At 46.5% G+C, this 19,147-nt stretch overlaps 1 protein-coding gene across 7 annotated transcripts in view; it reads right to left on the minus strand.

Annotated features, from left to right (window-relative positions):
• The window catches only part of DCAF11 (DDB1 and CUL4 associated factor 11), a 717,991-nt gene that overhangs the window by 380,409 nt on the left and 318,435 nt on the right, over positions 1 to 19,147 (minus strand). For all 7 annotated transcript variants that reach the window (XM_078644967.1, XM_078644970.1, XM_078644968.1 and 4 more), the window contains 2 exons: positions 7,996 to 8,149; positions 7,511 to 7,663 (listed from right to left, as the gene is read on the minus strand). In XM_078644967.1, the coding sequence (XP_078501093.1) occupies positions 7,511 to 7,663; positions 7,996 to 8,149 (307 nt within the window). The remainder of the gene's footprint in view (positions 1 to 7,510; positions 7,664 to 7,995; positions 8,150 to 19,147) is intronic.

Raw genomic sequence — 19,147 nt, forward strand, 5'->3', positions numbered from 1 at the left:
CGATTATTATTGCACGTATCTAACATTACTTAACAGCTGTGAAATACTGATAGTATAAATCATTTCGATCATTATTGCACGTATCTATCATTCCCTAATAGTTATGGAATACTGATAGTACGAATATCATTTCAGGTGACGTACTCGTACACCTAAGAATTCAACATTTACGGAGGATGATTTGTGGCGAATTTACATTAATGGATGAACTTCCTAAGATTACGAAGGATAAACGAGACGAATTAATTTAAAACGGAAATATAAGGATAAGAATTACTTTTGCGTTTCAGGTGAGAATTTATTAATGCTAATCCGTCATCCTTTGATTTAGAGGCATATTAGCTTATCAACAGAGAAGGACTGATATAGCTCGTCCTACCTTCTTTCTTTTCTTTAGAATGAAAATACTGAATCTTAAGAACACTACACAATACAGGAGTTTCTTCATAAGGGTAAGCCAGATTAGATATAACCTGAGTATTACTAATAGACAGAGTCTTTAAATAGTTCTAAACATATGCAGTGCTATAATATGGGTGTATTATAGCTTGATTAGATCGCATCTCTAGATGAATTTACAGAGTATTATAAGAATGGGTTAGAAAAATTGAGTGACTAATTTGAAAAAGACTTACGTCATATACTTAAATGTTATTTGAACTATGAAGTGTTTTTAAGTGTGAATTTGGTCTTAGTGTTTTGCTTTTTATACTAGTATGATATACTATATAGTAAGAAAGTATAACAATTCTTGACATGTTATTATTTGTAAATTTTTATAAGATGTATTAGATCTTTAGATGTGGGGTTTCCCCTTTTGAATATGTATATCTTTATTATTTTGGGTTGCAGCCCTGAAGAAGTCAAGGTCGACACAGACCAGACGAAACACGTGTTGGCTGCGTCAGAACAATTTGGATTATAGAGAAGAATTTTCAATGAAGAGTAATAAATTGAAAACTTTGATGAATTGAGAGACTTTCGTTTATGGACTCAGAGTGCTCGGTAGAATTTGAATAGTCTTTAATCACTTCAGTGATTTATCTGTGAAGCCGAGGTAGCCGACTTCCTTTTACCTGAGCACCGACTAATTACGATTAGGTATACTCTTACCTTTACATGCAGAGCGCTCAAATACAACGGTTAACATTCCTTCTGTTGTTAGTGGATCAATATTGTTGTTGTCACAATATACAACAAATCTTTTTAATTTTGCTGCATAACATGCTCTGGTGGTAGGCTTTCTTGCTTCTTTAAGAATAGTCACACACTCTAGTGTCAAGTTGAAGTATCCAAACTTTATGACTTCAGGAGCCAAATAACTAGATTGAGCTCCTTGGGGTTTGGGTGTCTGACTTCTCCATGGTTCTGAGTGAGAAGGCTGGAACTGAGATGCAGCTTTTGATGTGGGACTACTGATAGTTCCAAGAGTGTGGTGAACCACGGTTGACAGTCACAAGAGGGAGCCACTAGAATCAATGTGAGGGATGTTTGCCTTGCTCCGAACCAGAAATGGAAGGAGAGGGAGAGGCGGAAAAGCATAGGCAAATATCCCTGACCAATTCATCCATAGGGCATTGCCTTTGGATAGAGGGTGTGGGAACATGGAGGTGACATTTGGGTTTTTTGAGCTGTCCACTGTGGCAAACTGATCTATTTGTGGGAATTCCCATACTTGAAAGTATGTATTTGTTGCTGCCTCCTGCTGAGCAGGTCAGCAATCTGATTGTTCACTCCTGGGAGGTGTTCTGCCAGAGGATGAATTTTGTGATAGACTGCCCAACGCCAAATGGTGTGAGAGAGATGTGACAGTTGCAGAGTGTGTGTCCCTCCCTGTTTTTGTACATAGTACATAGCTGTCGTATTGTCTGTGTGGACTAGGACTAGGACAACATTCCCTATGAGGTGAGACTGAAAAGCTTTCAGTTCTAGATACACAGCAAGAAGTTCTAGATAGTTGATGTGAAAACTCTTGTACTTGTCGTTCCATAGACCTTGAATTGTCAAATTGTGAAGATGGGCACCCCAACCTGTGAGAGATATGTCTGCTAATAGCGTGATCTGTGGAACAGAGTCGATAAAGCGCCGCTCTTTTGATAAGTTTTGTGTGTTCCACCAATGCAGAGAGCGATGGGTGAGGCTGTCTAACAACACTAGATCTGTTAATTGACCCTAAAACTGATTTCACTGACATGCTAAGCATTCTTGTAGAGGATGCATGTGTGCACTATTGCAATGCATTAGCAGTGTTCGAATATTTTCAATTCTGGCTGCATTGTGAGAGGCTAGAGCTGTGCAAGTGTTTAGAGACGCTCCCAGATAGGACTGCATTTGGGAAGGCTGAAGATGAGGCTTCTGCGCATTGACCATGAAACCCAATTGGTGGAGTAGGTCTAATCTAGTCTGAGTGTTATAAACACTTTTGGTGTACGCTGGCTTTGATGAGCTAGTCGTCTAGGTATTGGAAGACAGGAACCTGTTGGCTTCTGAGATGTGCTGCTACTACTGTTAGACATTTTGTGACACTCTGGGAGCAGTAGTTACTCTGAATAGGAGTACTTTGAACGGATAGTGCTTTCCTATCACAAATCTCAGATATTTGCGATGTGCTGGGTGAACCGGAATATGACAGAATGAGCTTTTTAAGTCCAGTGTGGACATAAAATCGCCTTTCAGTCGAAGTGGATGCACTTGTTAAAGCGTGACCATGTGGAAATGTTCTGACAGTATGTACAGATTTAATGTCTTTAAGTCTAAAATTGGTTTTAAGGAGATGTCCTTTTTGGGGATTAGAAAGTACAGAGAGTAAACTTCTGAACATTGGTACTGTAACAGAACTGGTTATATAGCTCTTTTTGTTAAAAGAGCCTGTGCTCTTGTTTGAGGAGCTGCAGGTGCTCTGACAAGAATTTGTGAGAGTAAGGTGGAATATTGGGAGGATTGCTGGTGAGGTCCAGATAATAACCATGTCGGATAATGTCTAGCAGGCATTTGTCTGATGTTATAGTTTGCCAAATGGGGAGAAATAGTTGAAGTCTTCCCCCAACAGGGGTTAAACGATCGGGGAAGTGTAGGCATGTCACTGTTTATTGGGGGAAGGGTAGTTATGCGTTGGCGTGCGTTTACCCCTGCCTTTGACGTTGTCTCCTCTGTATACTCCTCTATAGAAGACTCTAGAGAAAAAGGGTTGTGTGTTTGACTTATATGAGGATGTACTTTTGGACCGTCCCCTATAAAATGAGCGGCGAAAGGAGCCTCTGTTTGATGGGCACTGAAGCGTCCCCAAGGATTTCGCCACGTCTGTGTCTTTCTTCATCTTTTCTAAGGCCTCAGCTACATGAGGTCCAAAAAGATGTTGCTAGTCAAAAGGGGTATTTAAAATAAATAGACTGCTGGACCTCAGGTTTAAAACCTGAAATTCTAAGCCAAGCATGTCGACGTAGGAGAATGCTGGTGGTAACTCCCCTCTCTGCATTGTCAGCCGCATCTAAAACACATCTAATGTAGGAATCAGATAGGAATTTGCCTTCTTGAACCAACTCTTGTGCTTTCTTTTTGTGCTCTTCTAGGAGGTATTGAAGTAGGCCTTCCATCTCGTCTCAGTGTGCCCTGTCATACCTAGCTAGTAGGCCCTGTGTATTGGCAATACGCCATTGATTAGTGGCTTGGGCGGCCACCCTTTTACCAGATGCATCGATCAATGTAGACTCTTTGTCCTGGGGAGGTGCATCTGCTGAGGTCTGGGAGTTTGCTCTCTTACAAGCATTAGAGACTACTAGTGAGTCTAAGGGTAGCAGTCCTTTAATAAAAATAGGATCAGATGGTTGGGGTTTGTATTTTTTGTCAACCGTAGGTGCTAAAATGTGGGCACGAACAGGGTCCTTTAATATCTCATCTGCATGTCTCATCATTCCTTTTAACATCAGTAGACTCTGACTAGTCCTATGTGAAGACCCTAGTGTCTCAAATAAAAAGTCTTTATCCAAAGATTCTTTATGTAATCTAACTCCATGAAAAGCTGCTGTCCTTGAAATTAACTCTTGATAAGCTACATTATCATCTGGAGGTGATGGCTTTGCAGGGTAAAAAATCTAAATCATTATCCATGGGTGGATCAATATTATAGTCGTCCCATGGATCAGCTGATAAATGACCATTGTCGTCATCATCATCCCCTAAATAAGGCTGTGTAAGAGGAGACCCTTGTGACGTGTTATGCGTAGTGGATCTGAGCCTGACTGTTGAGGTAATGGTGAAGATACTGAAGGTGGAGGGGATGGCAAAGTAATGTGATTAGGACTTGTAGCCACGCCCTCCTTTTTGAGAGAACTCTTATAACCAATGTCCTCTGAATTGACTTTCTTTTTGGCTTAAATGTGTCCAGTAGCTGGATTAATGTATAGCTTCTTCTGTTTAAGGTCTAATCTTTCTTTCATAACGTCCAGGATTGTGGTCCTTAACTGCCGTGAGCCTGGAGACGCCTGTTTTACTGATACTTGCTGACACTTGTGCTATATATATATATATATATATATATCCTCTCATCTAAACATCGAAGAATTCGACTTACCCACACCGTGAAGGTTGCGACTTATGACTTGGATGCTGTATGGTACTCCCAAGAAATTTTCAAGCCCCGATGAAGTTCCACAAGGAACGAAACGCATTGGCTGAGGTCTTTTAAAGACTGAAATAATAAAGGACTTTTTATAAAACTACATATATGTTGGACTTCTAACTTTGGTCCACCATCCTTAATCTCAAGATTTGGTATCTGTTTCGACAGTGGAGCTTCCGGGTGGCTAGCTCCAGATGCTTTGTGCACAAACCTATACTGACAAGCCAACTTTGAAACTGAAGTGCCGAACCTTGGTCAGCCACATTTTCTGTTTTCTATAGAAGCTGGATTAATGTATAGCTTCTTCTGTTTAAGGACTAATCTTTCTTTCATAACGTCCAGGATTGGTTCCTGGGGCTCTAGAAGATTTCTTTCGATTCGGCGCCGGAGGTTTCGGTGCAGAACCAGACTTGTCCTTTTTGTCCTTCAAAGCAGAAGGTTTCTGCTCTGGAACAGACTTGTGTTTCGGAGCGGAAGGTTTCGGATACGGAGACAATCCTGAGCCGGAAGGCTTGACCATTTGTTTCAGTGCCGGGCCAGAGCGCGGGCCTCGGAAACATCGTCTCGGTGCCGACCAAGGTCCGAGGCAGAGGTGGTGCCGAAGCCTTATGGAAGAGAATTTATGGGGAAAATGTGCTTTAGTACTAACTGCATCCAAGTTAGAATTCCAGCTCGGAATCCTATTCTGGGACACAGAAGGCTCCCACTTTTTCCGCAGCTGTTGCTACTTGCTGTTCGGATTCTTCTCCGAAGATATCTGGAGTATGTTGGATGCTTTGGCACAGCATTTCTCGTTGTCGAGCCCTATGATCCAGAAGAGTCTTTTTCAATTGGAACGACTGACAAGCATCACATTCTTCTTCCTTGTGCTCCGGTGAGAGGTACAAGTTGCAGACTTTATGTAGATCAGTGCGAGGGTACTTTGAGTGGCACCGGGGACAGAATTGAAACAGAGTCCGTTCCATCGGCAGAAGCCTGGACCGACACGGTTCTGCCCACATTGTTTTCGACCGAAGATGGAGAGTTTCCCGATCAAACCGATATGCAGAGAAATAGAGAAACGCGTACGATAATACCGTCAAGGGTACAGTGGATTGCGCATCAAGGGGAACCCGGAGGACGGTTTCAGGCACAGCAATACACGTCCAAGCCCAATGACGAAAAGAAAACAATCTAACAATAGAGTCAATGCCCATGCGCACTATCACCAAAAGGAGGAGTCACCTTACGTCGTGACTCGGAAAGACTTCTTCGAAGAAAGAAAAACAACTTGCAAACATCCAGACCCAACACTAGATGGCAGGAGTATGCAAAGCATGTGTATCTACATCACACATGCCTCAAACACATCTATTCTAAGACAGCACTTGTATGGTTTTCAGAATCTTCATTTCCATTTTCATCTCTCTTTGCCCAAAAGTTGTGGTCCGCATCTGGAGAGCCACAATGCATGCCTGTGCATAGCTATTGGATTTTAACTAATCCAGTCTCCCAAAGGAGTGCTTCCATGCAGCCGCGTCCCTTGCAGGTAAATGTGGTGGAGCCGGGTGGGGGGGATTTCGACGGACGATGATGAGGGCAAATTAATTATTTAATTTTCCGTCCTCATTGTATGTTGAAAGCCCCCCTCACCTGGCCCCTCCTCCTCACCACTCGTACCTGCATGGACTGCAGCTGCTTCGATGCTGTTGGAAACCTGAATTACCAATGATTGACTGACTGTCAGACATAAGATCTTAAGACATAATGAACTGTACTTCTTGTCTAGAACAGAAAACAAATGCATATTGTGCCACATTCTGCAATCACATCTATTTAGAACAGGCATGAAATATGCAGCAGTTAGTGGCTATCTTATTCCACAATGCAGGCAATTTACTTTCTTCTTGTCTGTAGTAAAGGAAGTTGCCATTAGAGGATAATTTTCTAACAGCAGCCACCATTACAGAAGATGTTCATGAGTAGACTATTAAATATAAATAAGAACACTCAGAAGTGTATTCAGTACCTGATTACGAGTTTGGCAGTCCGTAACCCGTGGTGTGGATGAGATGGCAGTCGGGGACCGCTGCACCAGTGGTCTGACTGTCATATTACAAGGATGGTGGTTGGACTGTTTTGGGACTGCCGCAACCGCTAAGCAACCGCGTTACTCGGTGGTGGCGTAGTGGTCTAGGGAAACAATATGCTTGGAGGGAGCAGTGGCGCGCCACCCTGCTCCCACATATCCAAAGTCGTAATCAGCCCCATAGTTTCTTACCCCTTTTGCATTAAACAAGCAACACAAAAGGACCCACCTGTACTATTACTTCCATACATTCTCCGAAATATAAATAATATGTGTTTATCTTCGGAGAACTCCTCCTACGGTTGCACATGAAGCAAGAAGCCTTAGCTTAGGTCAATACAGCACAACATTTTGAAAACCCATCAGCTTTACTATTGCTATCAGTGTTCTTTCAGGCATTCTAGGCTATAAGAGGTCCTGTGACTTCTCCAGCTACATACAAAATCTCCATCTTGTTATTCAAGAAATAGTTCAGTCATGTACGCGTCCTCTTTACTTTCATGGGTCTGGTAAAACCTCAGACTATGTGTGCCCTAGACCAAGCAAAATGGGCAGTGCTGTTGGCCGTGGCAGCTAAGTGTTATAGGCTCTAGGTTTTCCAATAAACTGAAGTGATTGTTTTGAATTTGTTGGTCCAGCTCAGCTGGGTGACTCTCCAAACAAACACAGTTGCCAGAGACAGCGCATGTCAACTAACAGTAGTTCAAAAGTTGGGCTATTGCCTTGGGGGGGGAACGTTTGAACAGAATCCCCTATCATAATTTTATTAAACACTACAGTACAACGTCAAGCATATGCAACATTCCAAGAGCTGCAAATCTTACCTACAACCTTGCCTGTTGAACAGCCGCAGTAGATGTATTGTTGAGCTGTAGTGAAGGCAGGCGAGAACCGGCAGCGGATGAGGGTGTGCAAGACGCCATGTCCTCTGTATGTCATGAGGGATGTGTCCCCTGCCAAGCGATGCTTCCTCAGGGCTGGTCAAGATAGCAGCAGGGTTTAAAAAATGGGAAGAAGTATAATTGAACTTGAAAAAGGGAAGTGGAGAATAAAGGGGGAGGGAAATTGCATAGATGAAAGAGCAAAGGTGGGCTTGGCCATGTAAGATTAGAATAGAGTGAGAAGTGCAAAAGGTGAGGGACTTTAAGAAAAGAGTGGTAGCAATGGAGGACAATTAGGTATGAGGAGATAAGGGGAAAAAACAGACTAAGAAAGAGGATGGTCGAGGATTAAACAAGGGGAATGCATAGAATATTGTGATGGCTGAGCTGTGAAGGAAAAGTCAGATGCATGCCAGGTGCTCTCTCACCTTTTTTTGGAACCTGCTGCCAGCGGTAATCCCAGTTCTGCTGGGTCACAGCTCGCCGAGAGGCTTCAAGTGCTTCTCTTCCTGAAAAACGACGAATGTCCCAGAGCTTGACAGTTTGATCCTTGGAGTTGGAGATGAGGTAACGGGCATCTCCCTGTCAAAAGGAAGGGCAGAAGGAAGAGATTATTCAGTAGCCATCAGGCAGAGGCACATAGAGAATGGAGAAGATGCGATAAGGTGAGTGAGAAAGTGATTGACAGAGAGTGACACTGCTCAGGTGTAGGGTCGTTAGAGAGAGGGGGAGGAAAGTACAGAGAAGGAAGAGGCAACTAAGAGGTTAGGAGAGTGACAGAAACCAAATCAATAACATAACCCACATAAGAGAATGAAAATCAAGTGAACAAGGGAAATGAAGACAGTGTAAGAGGAAGAGAGAGGACACAGAAATAAACTTGGAGGCAAGAAAATAAGCAAGTTAGTAGCAGCCATCAGAGGAGTGGGAGATGGAGAAAAAGGAAAAGAAGAATGTGAAACACAGAGGTGAAGAATGTTTCTCAGTAATATAGAAGGAGGAGAGAGAAGAGAGAGTGACCAGTTGTTTAGCTCTCAATAAGAGGTGTGACTGCTCAGTCATATAGCATCATGGAATAAAGAAAAACAAAACAAAAGTGACTGAGCTGAACGGAATAATTGAGGAAGCGATGTAAAGAGGTAATTCCATCAGGAGAGAGTGGGAAGAATATGCAAGAGAAGAAAGAGTGGATGAGAGTGAGGTAAACAAAAATGACTGATTTAATCAAAAAGAGACTAGCTCACGATTTATAGTAATTACAACAATTAAAAAGACTCAAGTATGTTTCGTCATGGGGTGGGAACACCTGGTGGGTGTGTTCATAAAGCCCTCACCCACCAACCTAGTTGGTGCCATGCTTCATCATCGGGCCCACCCAGTGACACCTAGCGTGTCCCGGGTGTGCTTCGACGCCTGACTACAGCGGAGCAGCGGAGTCTTTTTAATTGTTGTAATTACTATAAATCGTGAGCTAGTCTCTTTTTGATTAAATCATATATAACCCCGGGGACAAGGACTAGCTATCTGGTCCTCCCTCTCTCTTTTGATTACGCACAAACAAAAATGACTGCCATTTGTCGTAGTGGATGTCTGTAGGGTTCAGAGTCACTGGGATAGGTTGCAAAACCTATTTCTTTTGTTTAGCAATTTTTTATTAAAAGATTTTAGATGAAAATACAAAAATACAGTTATTCCAATATAGACATTTGAAGCTATGAAGACTGAGGTTTATTGTGGAAGTGTCTGTGAAACTCTAGGATGTTTAGAGTGCAACAGATATGCTTTGTAAGACTTTAAAGGGTTACTCGTGAATAACTGAACACCCTTCCGATAGGGAGTGGATTTCTTGTGCCTCAACCTATGTTGATATAGTCCTACTGTGGGATCAGGATGCAACTGATACCCCCATGCAGGCACTATACACAACTAGGGAAATTCAGGATGCATGTTTAGGCTGGGTAGTAAAATATGACACCTAAGTGAAGTGTAATGTGATGGACTGCAGCTAAACCAGTGGGTGCAAAGCTCACCATTATGTTTGGTATTGAAATGTGCAGGAGGGTTCCGGTGTTAATTTATCTTACGTGTGTTAAGGCTGTAAAGCGCTCTGATACCCTCAGGTCTAGCTAGCGCTATATAAAACTCTTAAATAAATAAATAAAATACAAAGTTAATGCTAGATCTAATATAAGGTTTGCACGTTGCATATCATTTGCTCTTTAACTTGAAGAGCTCATGGCTCAGTTTTGCAAAAGGTTTGTTTCATAGAATCATGTATTCTTCATGGCAACTTGACTTTCTAATACCACATAATGGTGCCCATTGAAAGTTAGGAAACAGAAAACGCTTGTTCACAGCTCCCAGAGAGTGCAATGATGGTGTGGCATCATTCATGAGTGACAGGTACAAACAATGATGTGTGGTACTAATAGGTGGTGCTAATAGGAAACTTGCTTGGCCCTGTTAATCCAGCCATGGTATCTGTGGAGCACTGGACCTTTAATTTACCACCTTTTACATGATACCACCCACAGTTTAAGAACCAGATACAGGATTAACTCCTCAAATTGCCAAAAGACCCTCTTAACTAATAAAACAGTCACTGCTTCGAAATTATTTTCTTGGTGCTCCTCAGATGGTGCCCATAACACAGGCCATATCTGTATCAAGCAGACTATACAGGAATGCTGGCAGTTAAACTGGCCTCACTCCCAGCAGCCTGAACTAAAGAAACAACAAATGATACTAGGCATTTTGAAAATGGCCAACAATAACACAATTGGCCATAAATCTCAACTGTCTTCTGAGGTACCACCTACACAGACACAAGGGTCAACATTTCATCACAGTCAAATTTGATCATAGGGTCATTTAAATATATTCCAACTACATAATAAACAATCTATTAACTGATATTTCTGAACAGATTGTACATATGGTTAAATATATTCCAACTACATAATAAACAATCTATTAACTGATATTTCTGAACAGATTGTACAAATGGCAAAGGAGGTGGTATACGTGCCTCTGTAATTCAAAACCCAACAATAAAAAGTGCCCCGTAAAATAGGTGTTAAAACATGCTCTATCAGTTAATGTTGATGCTAGCATAAAAATAATATTATAATACAGGCATCTAGGTTACGATAAGTCCTTCACTAATGTTCTGCTTAACTTTCACCCATATCTATTAGTGTGCATAATCAAGTTCTCTGGATGAGAGAATCACGTCCACAAGCTCAGAACATTTACTCTTTGGTAAAAATCTTGTTAACAGCATGCAAGTACTCTGGTCAAAGGGTCAGACCACAAACTAATAACATTTAAATTTTTTGAAGTTTTTAGAACACATATAAACACGACAAACACAAAAAAGACAGTAAGAAAGAATAAAGAAAAAAAGAGGGGGCAAACATCACAAATGAGCCGAATCACAGTAGATCGCATGGTGCATGTCAGTCCATTTGGCAATGCAGTTTATTTAATGAACCCAGAGCTTTTTGCGTTTCTTCCCTGAAAACATAATCAGTTTTCATTCACTTTATATGCTAAACAAGTGACGGGGCAACAAGCAATGCGGCAGGAGAGAGAAATAAAAAAGGTACCTCAGTGCCAGCGTGACCAGTGGAAGAACACCAATAAGGAACTCAATCACTACTTGGTCTATGCTCCATCAAAGGGCCAAGCACACAAAGGCAAAGTGAAACTGGATGCAGGGGGGCGTGGCTACGGCGCGTAGCGGAATGGCTGCCTTGTGAGGGAGCTCTGCGCACCGGAATCTTCTACCAGGCAAATACCATCCTTAACCCTGCTGAGCACCGAATATAGGCGCGGCTGGGGATCTTGCGAGAGCGGCGGCGCATTTTGAGGCGGTGCAGCACGTATAAGCCCCGCGCTATCACCCTGAACTTTCGTGAACTGTGGTCTGCGGGGTGACTGACAAAATGGCGGCGCTGCGCTCAGAGTTGTAAGCGCGTCCTGGAGGCCTGTCTGTACAGTGTGGCAAATTTGTGTGGCCGGCGCTGGGATACAGAGCGCGTTTCTGCAGCTTGAATCTGGCTAATGGTGATTTTGCTGCAGTTTGGGGAGCCGTGGAGTGTCGATCGGCGGGACGGACCGTGCCCGACTGGAGACTGTATGCGGATCCCTGGCGGTCCCCAGCCTGTGATGCTTGCGCTGGAGTTGGCAACCTGCTGATGCGGACGGCGGGAGGCGAAGATACGGCTGCTTTCTACTGAGTCCCTGCAACTGTGGAGTGGAGGACGCAGAGCGGTCTGCCACGAGGGAGGTGCTGGTGAGTGGGGCGCTGGTGCGGCTGCGCTCGCTGGGCCGGGCGGCGTGGGGCTGGCGAGGCGTGCTGCCTGTGATCGGCGGCGCCTTGCGGGTCTTGTGCGGCAGGGCTTCTGGGGGCTGTGGTCGAGGCAGCGCCGCTCGCGGTGCCTAGCTGGGTACTGTGCTGATTGCGGGACCGGTGGGGCGCTACCTGTTGGCTGCATTGCTACGTTCCTAGGCCGGTTTGGGCTGGGGACCGTGGGCGGTGGAGGGCCTGTGTGGGGCCGCATGCGTCTGCTGCAGGTGTTAATAGCGGCGGACTGACGGCGAAAAGCGGCATCTTCTTGGACTGTGCCGCGCAGGCACGTGGCTAGTGTCACTGGTCCTCCCGGCGGCCCCAGTAGCATGGTGGGGTGAGGACACCTGGCTAAAGTGTGAAGGCGCAGCGGGAGTCTGTGAGGATCTCAGGGCGGGACTTTTATGCTGCTTGCTATTCACCGGCTATCAGGGATTATCGGGCTGCTGGGTCAGGCTGTGTGGCGTCATGGGCAAATCCGAGCCCAGGCAAGCCAAACTGGCCTTAGAAAACAAACGGCCAAAATGGGCAATGGAAGGCTCAAGCGAACAGAGCGATGCCAGAGGTCTACGCCTGATGATGCCGAAGATGTTAACCGCACGATACTCCTTGAGCTGCGTGCGGGATGAAGTCCATAGACAGCAAGATAGATGCCTTGGCGACCGGCCTTGACGTAGTAAAAGAAAAAGGTAGAAAAGCATGAGAACCGGTTGGATGTGCTGGAGAACCGGGTGTCCGGTGGTCATGATACGCAGGCCGAGACCCGCACGCACCTCCTCCAAATGGAAAAGATCCTGGAGGTGATCAGCGCAAAAAATGAGGATTTAGAGGCGCGCTCCAGGCGCAATAATGTGAGAATTCTTGGCCTATCGGAGACTACGCCTATATCCAAGATGGAACCGTTTATTGATTGCATGCTACGCAAACTTTTCGGGACTGCTCTGTCCAGTGTGATGATTGTGGAGAGGTCTCATAGGTCATTAGGGCCCAGACCTAAGCCGGGTGCGCCGCCACGACCGATCATCGCCCAACTACTCAATTATGCTGACAGAGACTCTATCCTCACGAGAGGCGAGGGCAAAGGAACCGGTGGTGTACAAGAGTGATACACTATCCTTCTTCCCTGATTATACCCCGGCAGTTCAGTCTGCACGTCGGGAGTTTGTCCCAGTGAAAAAGCTGCTGAGGGAGGCAGCGGTGCCCCACGCTATGCTCTACCCAGCGAAGCTGAAAATTACTCATGAGGAGCAGTCTCATTTCTTCACGGACGCAAAATCTGCATTGAAGTTAACGAAACATATCTGCAAGGCAAAGCCACGGAGGCAACGGACAGATGACGAGCAGACGGTGTCCGGATTGGATGAAGCAGATTGATAGACAATATATTATTCTAGTTGGTTACTGTCCCCTTATTGTATGGATGTGCCTTTTTTCGATCTGGGCAGAGCACTGTTGTTCCAGGTGGTTCGCTGTGTCGGGGTGGGCGGGGGCTCTCGTTGTAATTGTCGCTCTCCAGGGGGTCCCGGATGGGGCTGTGTAATGATCCTCCAGTGGCTATCTGACTGAGACTCAGCAGTTGTAAGATGGAAATAGTTCCGGCGCCGCACTTCGGTGCGTGTACACGCTGCTGTGCTTCTTCCCCTAGAGGGTATCACCCGCATGGTTGTTGGGCTGGTCTCGACCTGATTGGGAGGTTGGAGTGGGTGGTGGGTGCGGGGCGGCGGGGTTTTTGCAATTTTTGTATGTTTTAAGTCTTCTGTATATTGAGGTCAATCACAAGTGCGAGATGAGATACTTGCTGTATACAGCGCTAGTGCTGTTCTGCAATTGTTTGCGAATTCTCCCAGAGGGATCTGTGTCACGAATTGCTATTCTAAAGAACAACGTATGTTTAATGGAAGATAAATGTGCAATGTTAACTTGGAATGTTCGCGGCCTCAACTCCCCCAAAAAGGGGCGGCAGGTGTTGGCATATCTGAACAGACATGGGGTGCAGGTGGCACTGTTGCAGGAGACACATCTGGCTCCCCAAGCAGGTGTGCGGGGCGCTGGACAGGTGGGCGGGCTTACGCCTTGCGGCCTCGTATTCCTCCTATGCGAGAGGTGTGTTGATCTTGATCAAAAAGGGGGTGGATTTTCAAATGTTGCACACGTATACAGATGATGAGGGGCGGTGTGCTATAGTATGCGGGAAGTTGCGTGGTACATTAGTCACCATTATAAATATGTATGGTCCAATTGTGGACGATCCAGCGTGTGTGGCTCGTATCTGTGAACGATTGAGGGGATGGCCAGCTGCGCCTGTTATTTGGGTGGGAGATCTGAATACGTACTTGGATGCAAAGTTGGATAAATCGAACCCAGAGACGCATCGCACCCCCAGAGTCGCTGCGAGTGTGCTGCGGGCTATGGAAGAGTTTGGGCTGTGTGATGTGTGGAGGATGCGGAATCCGAATCGACAGGAGGGTACGCATGCTACCCCTATGCATGGGAGTTGATCAAGGCTTGACTATTGGCTGATTTGTTTTAGACCCCGCCACTCAACAGAGTCAGCACTCCTAATGGCCGCTGAGACCATCAGACAAGGGGCGGATGAGGGTCAGACCATGGCCCTTATCCTCATTGACCTGAGTGCGGCTTTCGACACTGTAGCACATTACACCTTGCTACAGTGTCTGAATAACGGTGGGATCATGGGGGCAGTGTTGAAATGGATTCAGTCTTTCCTGACCAATCGGGGATTCCAGGTTAGGCAGGGTGAGCACTTTACCAGGATAATCAACCTGGACCAAGGCGTGCCACAGGGCTCGGCCTTGAGTCCGACTCTATTTAATCTTTATGTCTCCCCTGTAGCTGATATTGTTGAGGGCTACGGCATGCGTATTATGTCATATGCCGATGACACGCAGCTGGCCATCTCCCGGTCGCGTTCGCCTGGTCTTGCTGCATCCAACTTTAGAGCGTGCATGCAGGAGCTGGCCTCCTGGATGTCTACTAACTGCCTGAGGTTGAATGGAAGCAAGACAGAGGAGCTCGTGGTGGGGGGGGTGTCCGTCTGTGTGGTCATCTGCGTGGTGGCCTGCCTGTTTGGGACCAGCACCCGTGCCTTGCTAACAAGCTAAAAATCTGGGCGTATGGTTTGATTCGGACCTTACTTTTGCGCCACAGATTAGTCGGGTGGTGGGGGTCTGCTTCGGGGTCCTGAAAGCTCTGCGGAAGGTGCTGGACCTTCTTCCGATGGAGGCTAGACGGACGCTGGTGCATGCCTTGGTCACCTCGAGAATGGACTATGGCAACCTCCTGTACCTGGGAGCTACAGTCAGGAGTTTAGATCGTCTGCAGGTGCTACAGAATGCCGCAGCCCGGTTGGTTCTGAGGCTCCCGATAAGATCTGCCTCGAAGGCCGCGCTGCAGGCACCACACTGGCTTCCGGTCAGGAGTAGGATTGAGTTTAAGGCCCTGTGCATGTGCCACCGTATTCTGGGAAAATTGCAAAGCACCTGGGCCTTTACAGAGTTTGATTACACAATACAGACCTGGTCGGCCACTTAGGTCTACAGGCACAGGCCTGCTAAAGATCCCGAAAATTAAAAAAACCCACATGGGGGGGGCAGGTCTTTCCGGTTCCTTGCAGCAAAGGGCTGGAACAAACTTCCGCTGGATCTGCGCATGGAACCTTCTGAGGCAAGGTTCAGGGGAAAGCTCAAGACGCATTTATTTACGCAGTAATCTAAGGCACATTTGAGCACTTCTGGGGGGCTTGTTATTTTCACTCATCACAGCGCGGGGACACGCCGGTGTGCGTAACCAGGCGCTCTACAAACTTCCCTATTATTATTATTATTATTATTGGTGATGAGCTCATGGAGTAGTTGTTGAAGTGGCGCCCCTTGCTCGTACACCGTCGGATCATAACCCGGTGCGACTGCTCTTGAGAAATCCAACTGGAGTACGTCGTCCTTTTACGTGGAGGTTACGTGCTGAGGCGCTTCTAGATCCTGTGTACGAAAAGACCATAGATGATGCTATCGAGCAATACTTCGCGTTAAATAAGGGCACGGTTGATCAGGCTGCAACGCTGTGGGAGGCCTTCAAGGTCACCATTAGGTGGGTATGTATTGGGACAGCGGCAGGCATACTTCGAGATATAAGAACGCAACTGCAGAGAATTGAATCTGAGCTGCGCGACCTAGAGCGGGATTATGCTAGCCGCCCTGAATTACCTAAACTGGCCAGGATACAGGAACTGATAGCGGAATATGATTCGCAGGCGGAGGCAGAGATTAAGTATATATCTCGCAGACACGCAGCTCGATGGTACGGGGAAGCGGGCAGGCCAGGTCGGACGCTGGCATTCAAGATTAAGGCGAGACTTGAACAGCAGCGGGTGGATAGGATAGTGGATGACGCAGGAGCTGAGCATTACACTCCGGAGGCTATAACGGAACAATTTTGTACATTTTATGCGGATTTGTATAGCACGCGGGGTTCGCTGCCGACTGAGGAATTTGATGGGTATTTAGATGACATCGCGCGCGCTTGGTTATCGGATGTGCAGCGTAAGTATCTATGTCTTCCCATTGATGAGCAGGACATTAAATTGGCAATTGCGGCGTTGTCTAATGGTAAGGCGCCGGGCCCGACGGGCTTCCGGTAGAATTTTATAAGAAATATGCAGAGCTCCTTGCGCCGCATTTGCTGGAAGTCTATGCGGAAGCATACGATGCCGGGATGCTTCCCCCATCAATGAGAGAGGCACTCATTGTCACATTGCTTAAGAAAGATAAGCCCCCGGAGCGATGTGATTCATACCACCCGTTGTCATTGATTAATTTCGACGCCAAGATCTTAGCGAAGATTATAACCACTAAGCTGCAGCCCCTGATGCAAGGATTGATTCTGCCGGATCATTCGGGTTTTGTGCCCGAGCGGTCCACCTCGCATAACCTACGCACGCTTTTCTCCATGTTCCATTTGCTGGAGCCCAATTTGGAGGCTGCGGCAGTGTTATTGGATGCTGTCAAAGCGTTCGATTCTGTAGAATGGCAGTATATGCATAGGGTCTTGCGATGTATGGGGTTTCCCCCCACTGTTTCTCCAGTGGATAACAGTGCTCTACACGGCGCCGTCGGCAAGGGTGCGAGTGGGTGGGTTGACATCTGACTCGTTGTGTATTGAGCGGGGAACTCGACAGGGCTGCCCCCTTTCGCCCATGCTGTTCGCGATCATTTTGGAACTGCTGGCCTGCACTATCCGGCAGCGCCATAGGGTGACCGCCGCATTAAATTTTAATTATCGTCCGGTTTCTATTTCATTATACGCGGATGACATGGTACTGTTTGTGCGTGAACCGTCTCGGTATCTGGCGCAGTTGCTGCAGGAGTATGTGAGGTTTGGACGCATTTCCAGTTTGCATATAAACTGGGAGAAGTCGTTCGTAATTCCGCTGACGACTGGGACCACACGGCCTGATATTGAGTTCCCACTGGTGTGGTCAGTAGACCCCGTTAAATATCTAGGAGTGTGGGTGCACCGCGACACAGCAGTTGTGATTCGGGAGAATTATGGCAGAGCATGTTCGAAATTGGAAAGCGTGGTTGAAACTTGGCTGTTGCTGCCGCTGTCGCTGTCAGATCGTATCGCTCTTATTAAAATGGTGGTGCTACCCAGGTTTCTTTATCTGTTCGTGAACGTGCCCATAGTGCTTAACCTGTCCTTCTTTAGGACCCTTCGAGGCCATCTGCTTCGGCTGGTGTGGGGGGGGTAAGGCGGCGAGAGTGCAGTGGTCGATTTTCACCAGGGGGTATGAGCAGGGCAGTTTCGTGGCACCAGACTTCTATGCATATTACCTAAACGCGCAGGCTCAATATCTGTATTATTGGTGTATGCCACATGCTTTCACGCCGCACGTTGCGGTGGAGGAGGGAGATGCAGCTCCAGTCCCTTTGCATAGTGTGGTCACTCATTGATCGCGCGGCACCCCGAAATCGGAGATTAATGCGGTTGATGCCACGGTCTCGGCCTGGCAACGGGTAGGGAAGTTGGCGCAGAAGTTGCCACTGTATGCGCCGGACTTGCGCCTAGAGTATCATGCGCATCTGTCGGTCACACATGAGGCCCCGTCTATGAGGGTGTTGAGGGAGGCAGGTATTTCACATATGCGGGATGTATACCCCAACGGCACTTTTATTGAGCAGGGAGACTTGAGCCATATTGTGAATCAATCGCTTCTATTCCGATTCGCGATTCATTGGTTGCGGCGTGCAGCCCGGGAGCATTATATCACCTTTCCTTCGAGCCTCCTGCACTGATATCTTTACAATCTGTTCTCACCATACCTAATAATGAGAGACTGATATCTAAATTGTATAAACTTATCAAAGACGAAACGGTGTCGGCCGTGGATAAGAGCTGGGCCAAGTGGAATACAGGTCTGTCTGTCGATATTTCTGAGGATAATTGGAAACATACATGCGGACTGACTGGGAAACTCTGTATGAATGGCAATCTTAAGATTATTCATTTCAAGTATATACATCGGGTGTATTACACCCCGGCACGATTGCATAGCTATGGTTTGCGTGAGACGGCGAGTTGTGACAGGTGCGGACAGGATGATGCAGACTTTCTGCATTTAGCGTGGAATTGCCGGACGGTGGCTGCATTCTGGGACGCTGTGGTGCGTTGTTTGCGTGAGATGGTCACCGCGGACCTTCCCTGTACGCCGCTGGTGTGTCTTCTCTGTTGTGTGCCACATGTTAGGGGGCAACTGGCATGTTTGTGCGACTGGCGCTGCTTATGGCTGCTAGGAGGGTGGCGATCACGTGGGGGAGAGGTAAACGACCTGTTCTAAAGGCTTGGCTTGCCGATTTGGTGTATTGTCGTGATCGCCTCAACGTCTATGCGGAAGAGCTGTCCCTACCGTCAAGGCAGAGGGACATCTGGGAGCCTCTGCGGGTGTATTTGCTTGCACATTCTGAGCAGGGCATTGGTTGAAGCCTGAGCACGGCGGGAGGCGCAGGGTGTTTGTGGCTGAGGGGTCCAATAATGGGGGCAACGCGGTTGATGCAGGAGCACTTGGACAGTTGACTCGCACTGTGATTGTGCTTTATCAATGACACTGTATTGTGATTGAGGATGTCTTTTTTCTTTATTTTTTTCCATTATTTATTTATTTTTGTCTGCATTGGGGTTTCTTTTCCATTTTCTTTGTTTTGATCTACATTTGC

This window comes from Lissotriton helveticus, chromosome 5_1 (assembly GCF_964261635.1).
Source record: "Lissotriton helveticus chromosome 5_1, aLisHel1.1, whole genome shotgun sequence".
NCBI lineage: Eukaryota > Metazoa > Chordata > Amphibia > Caudata > Salamandridae > Lissotriton > Lissotriton helveticus.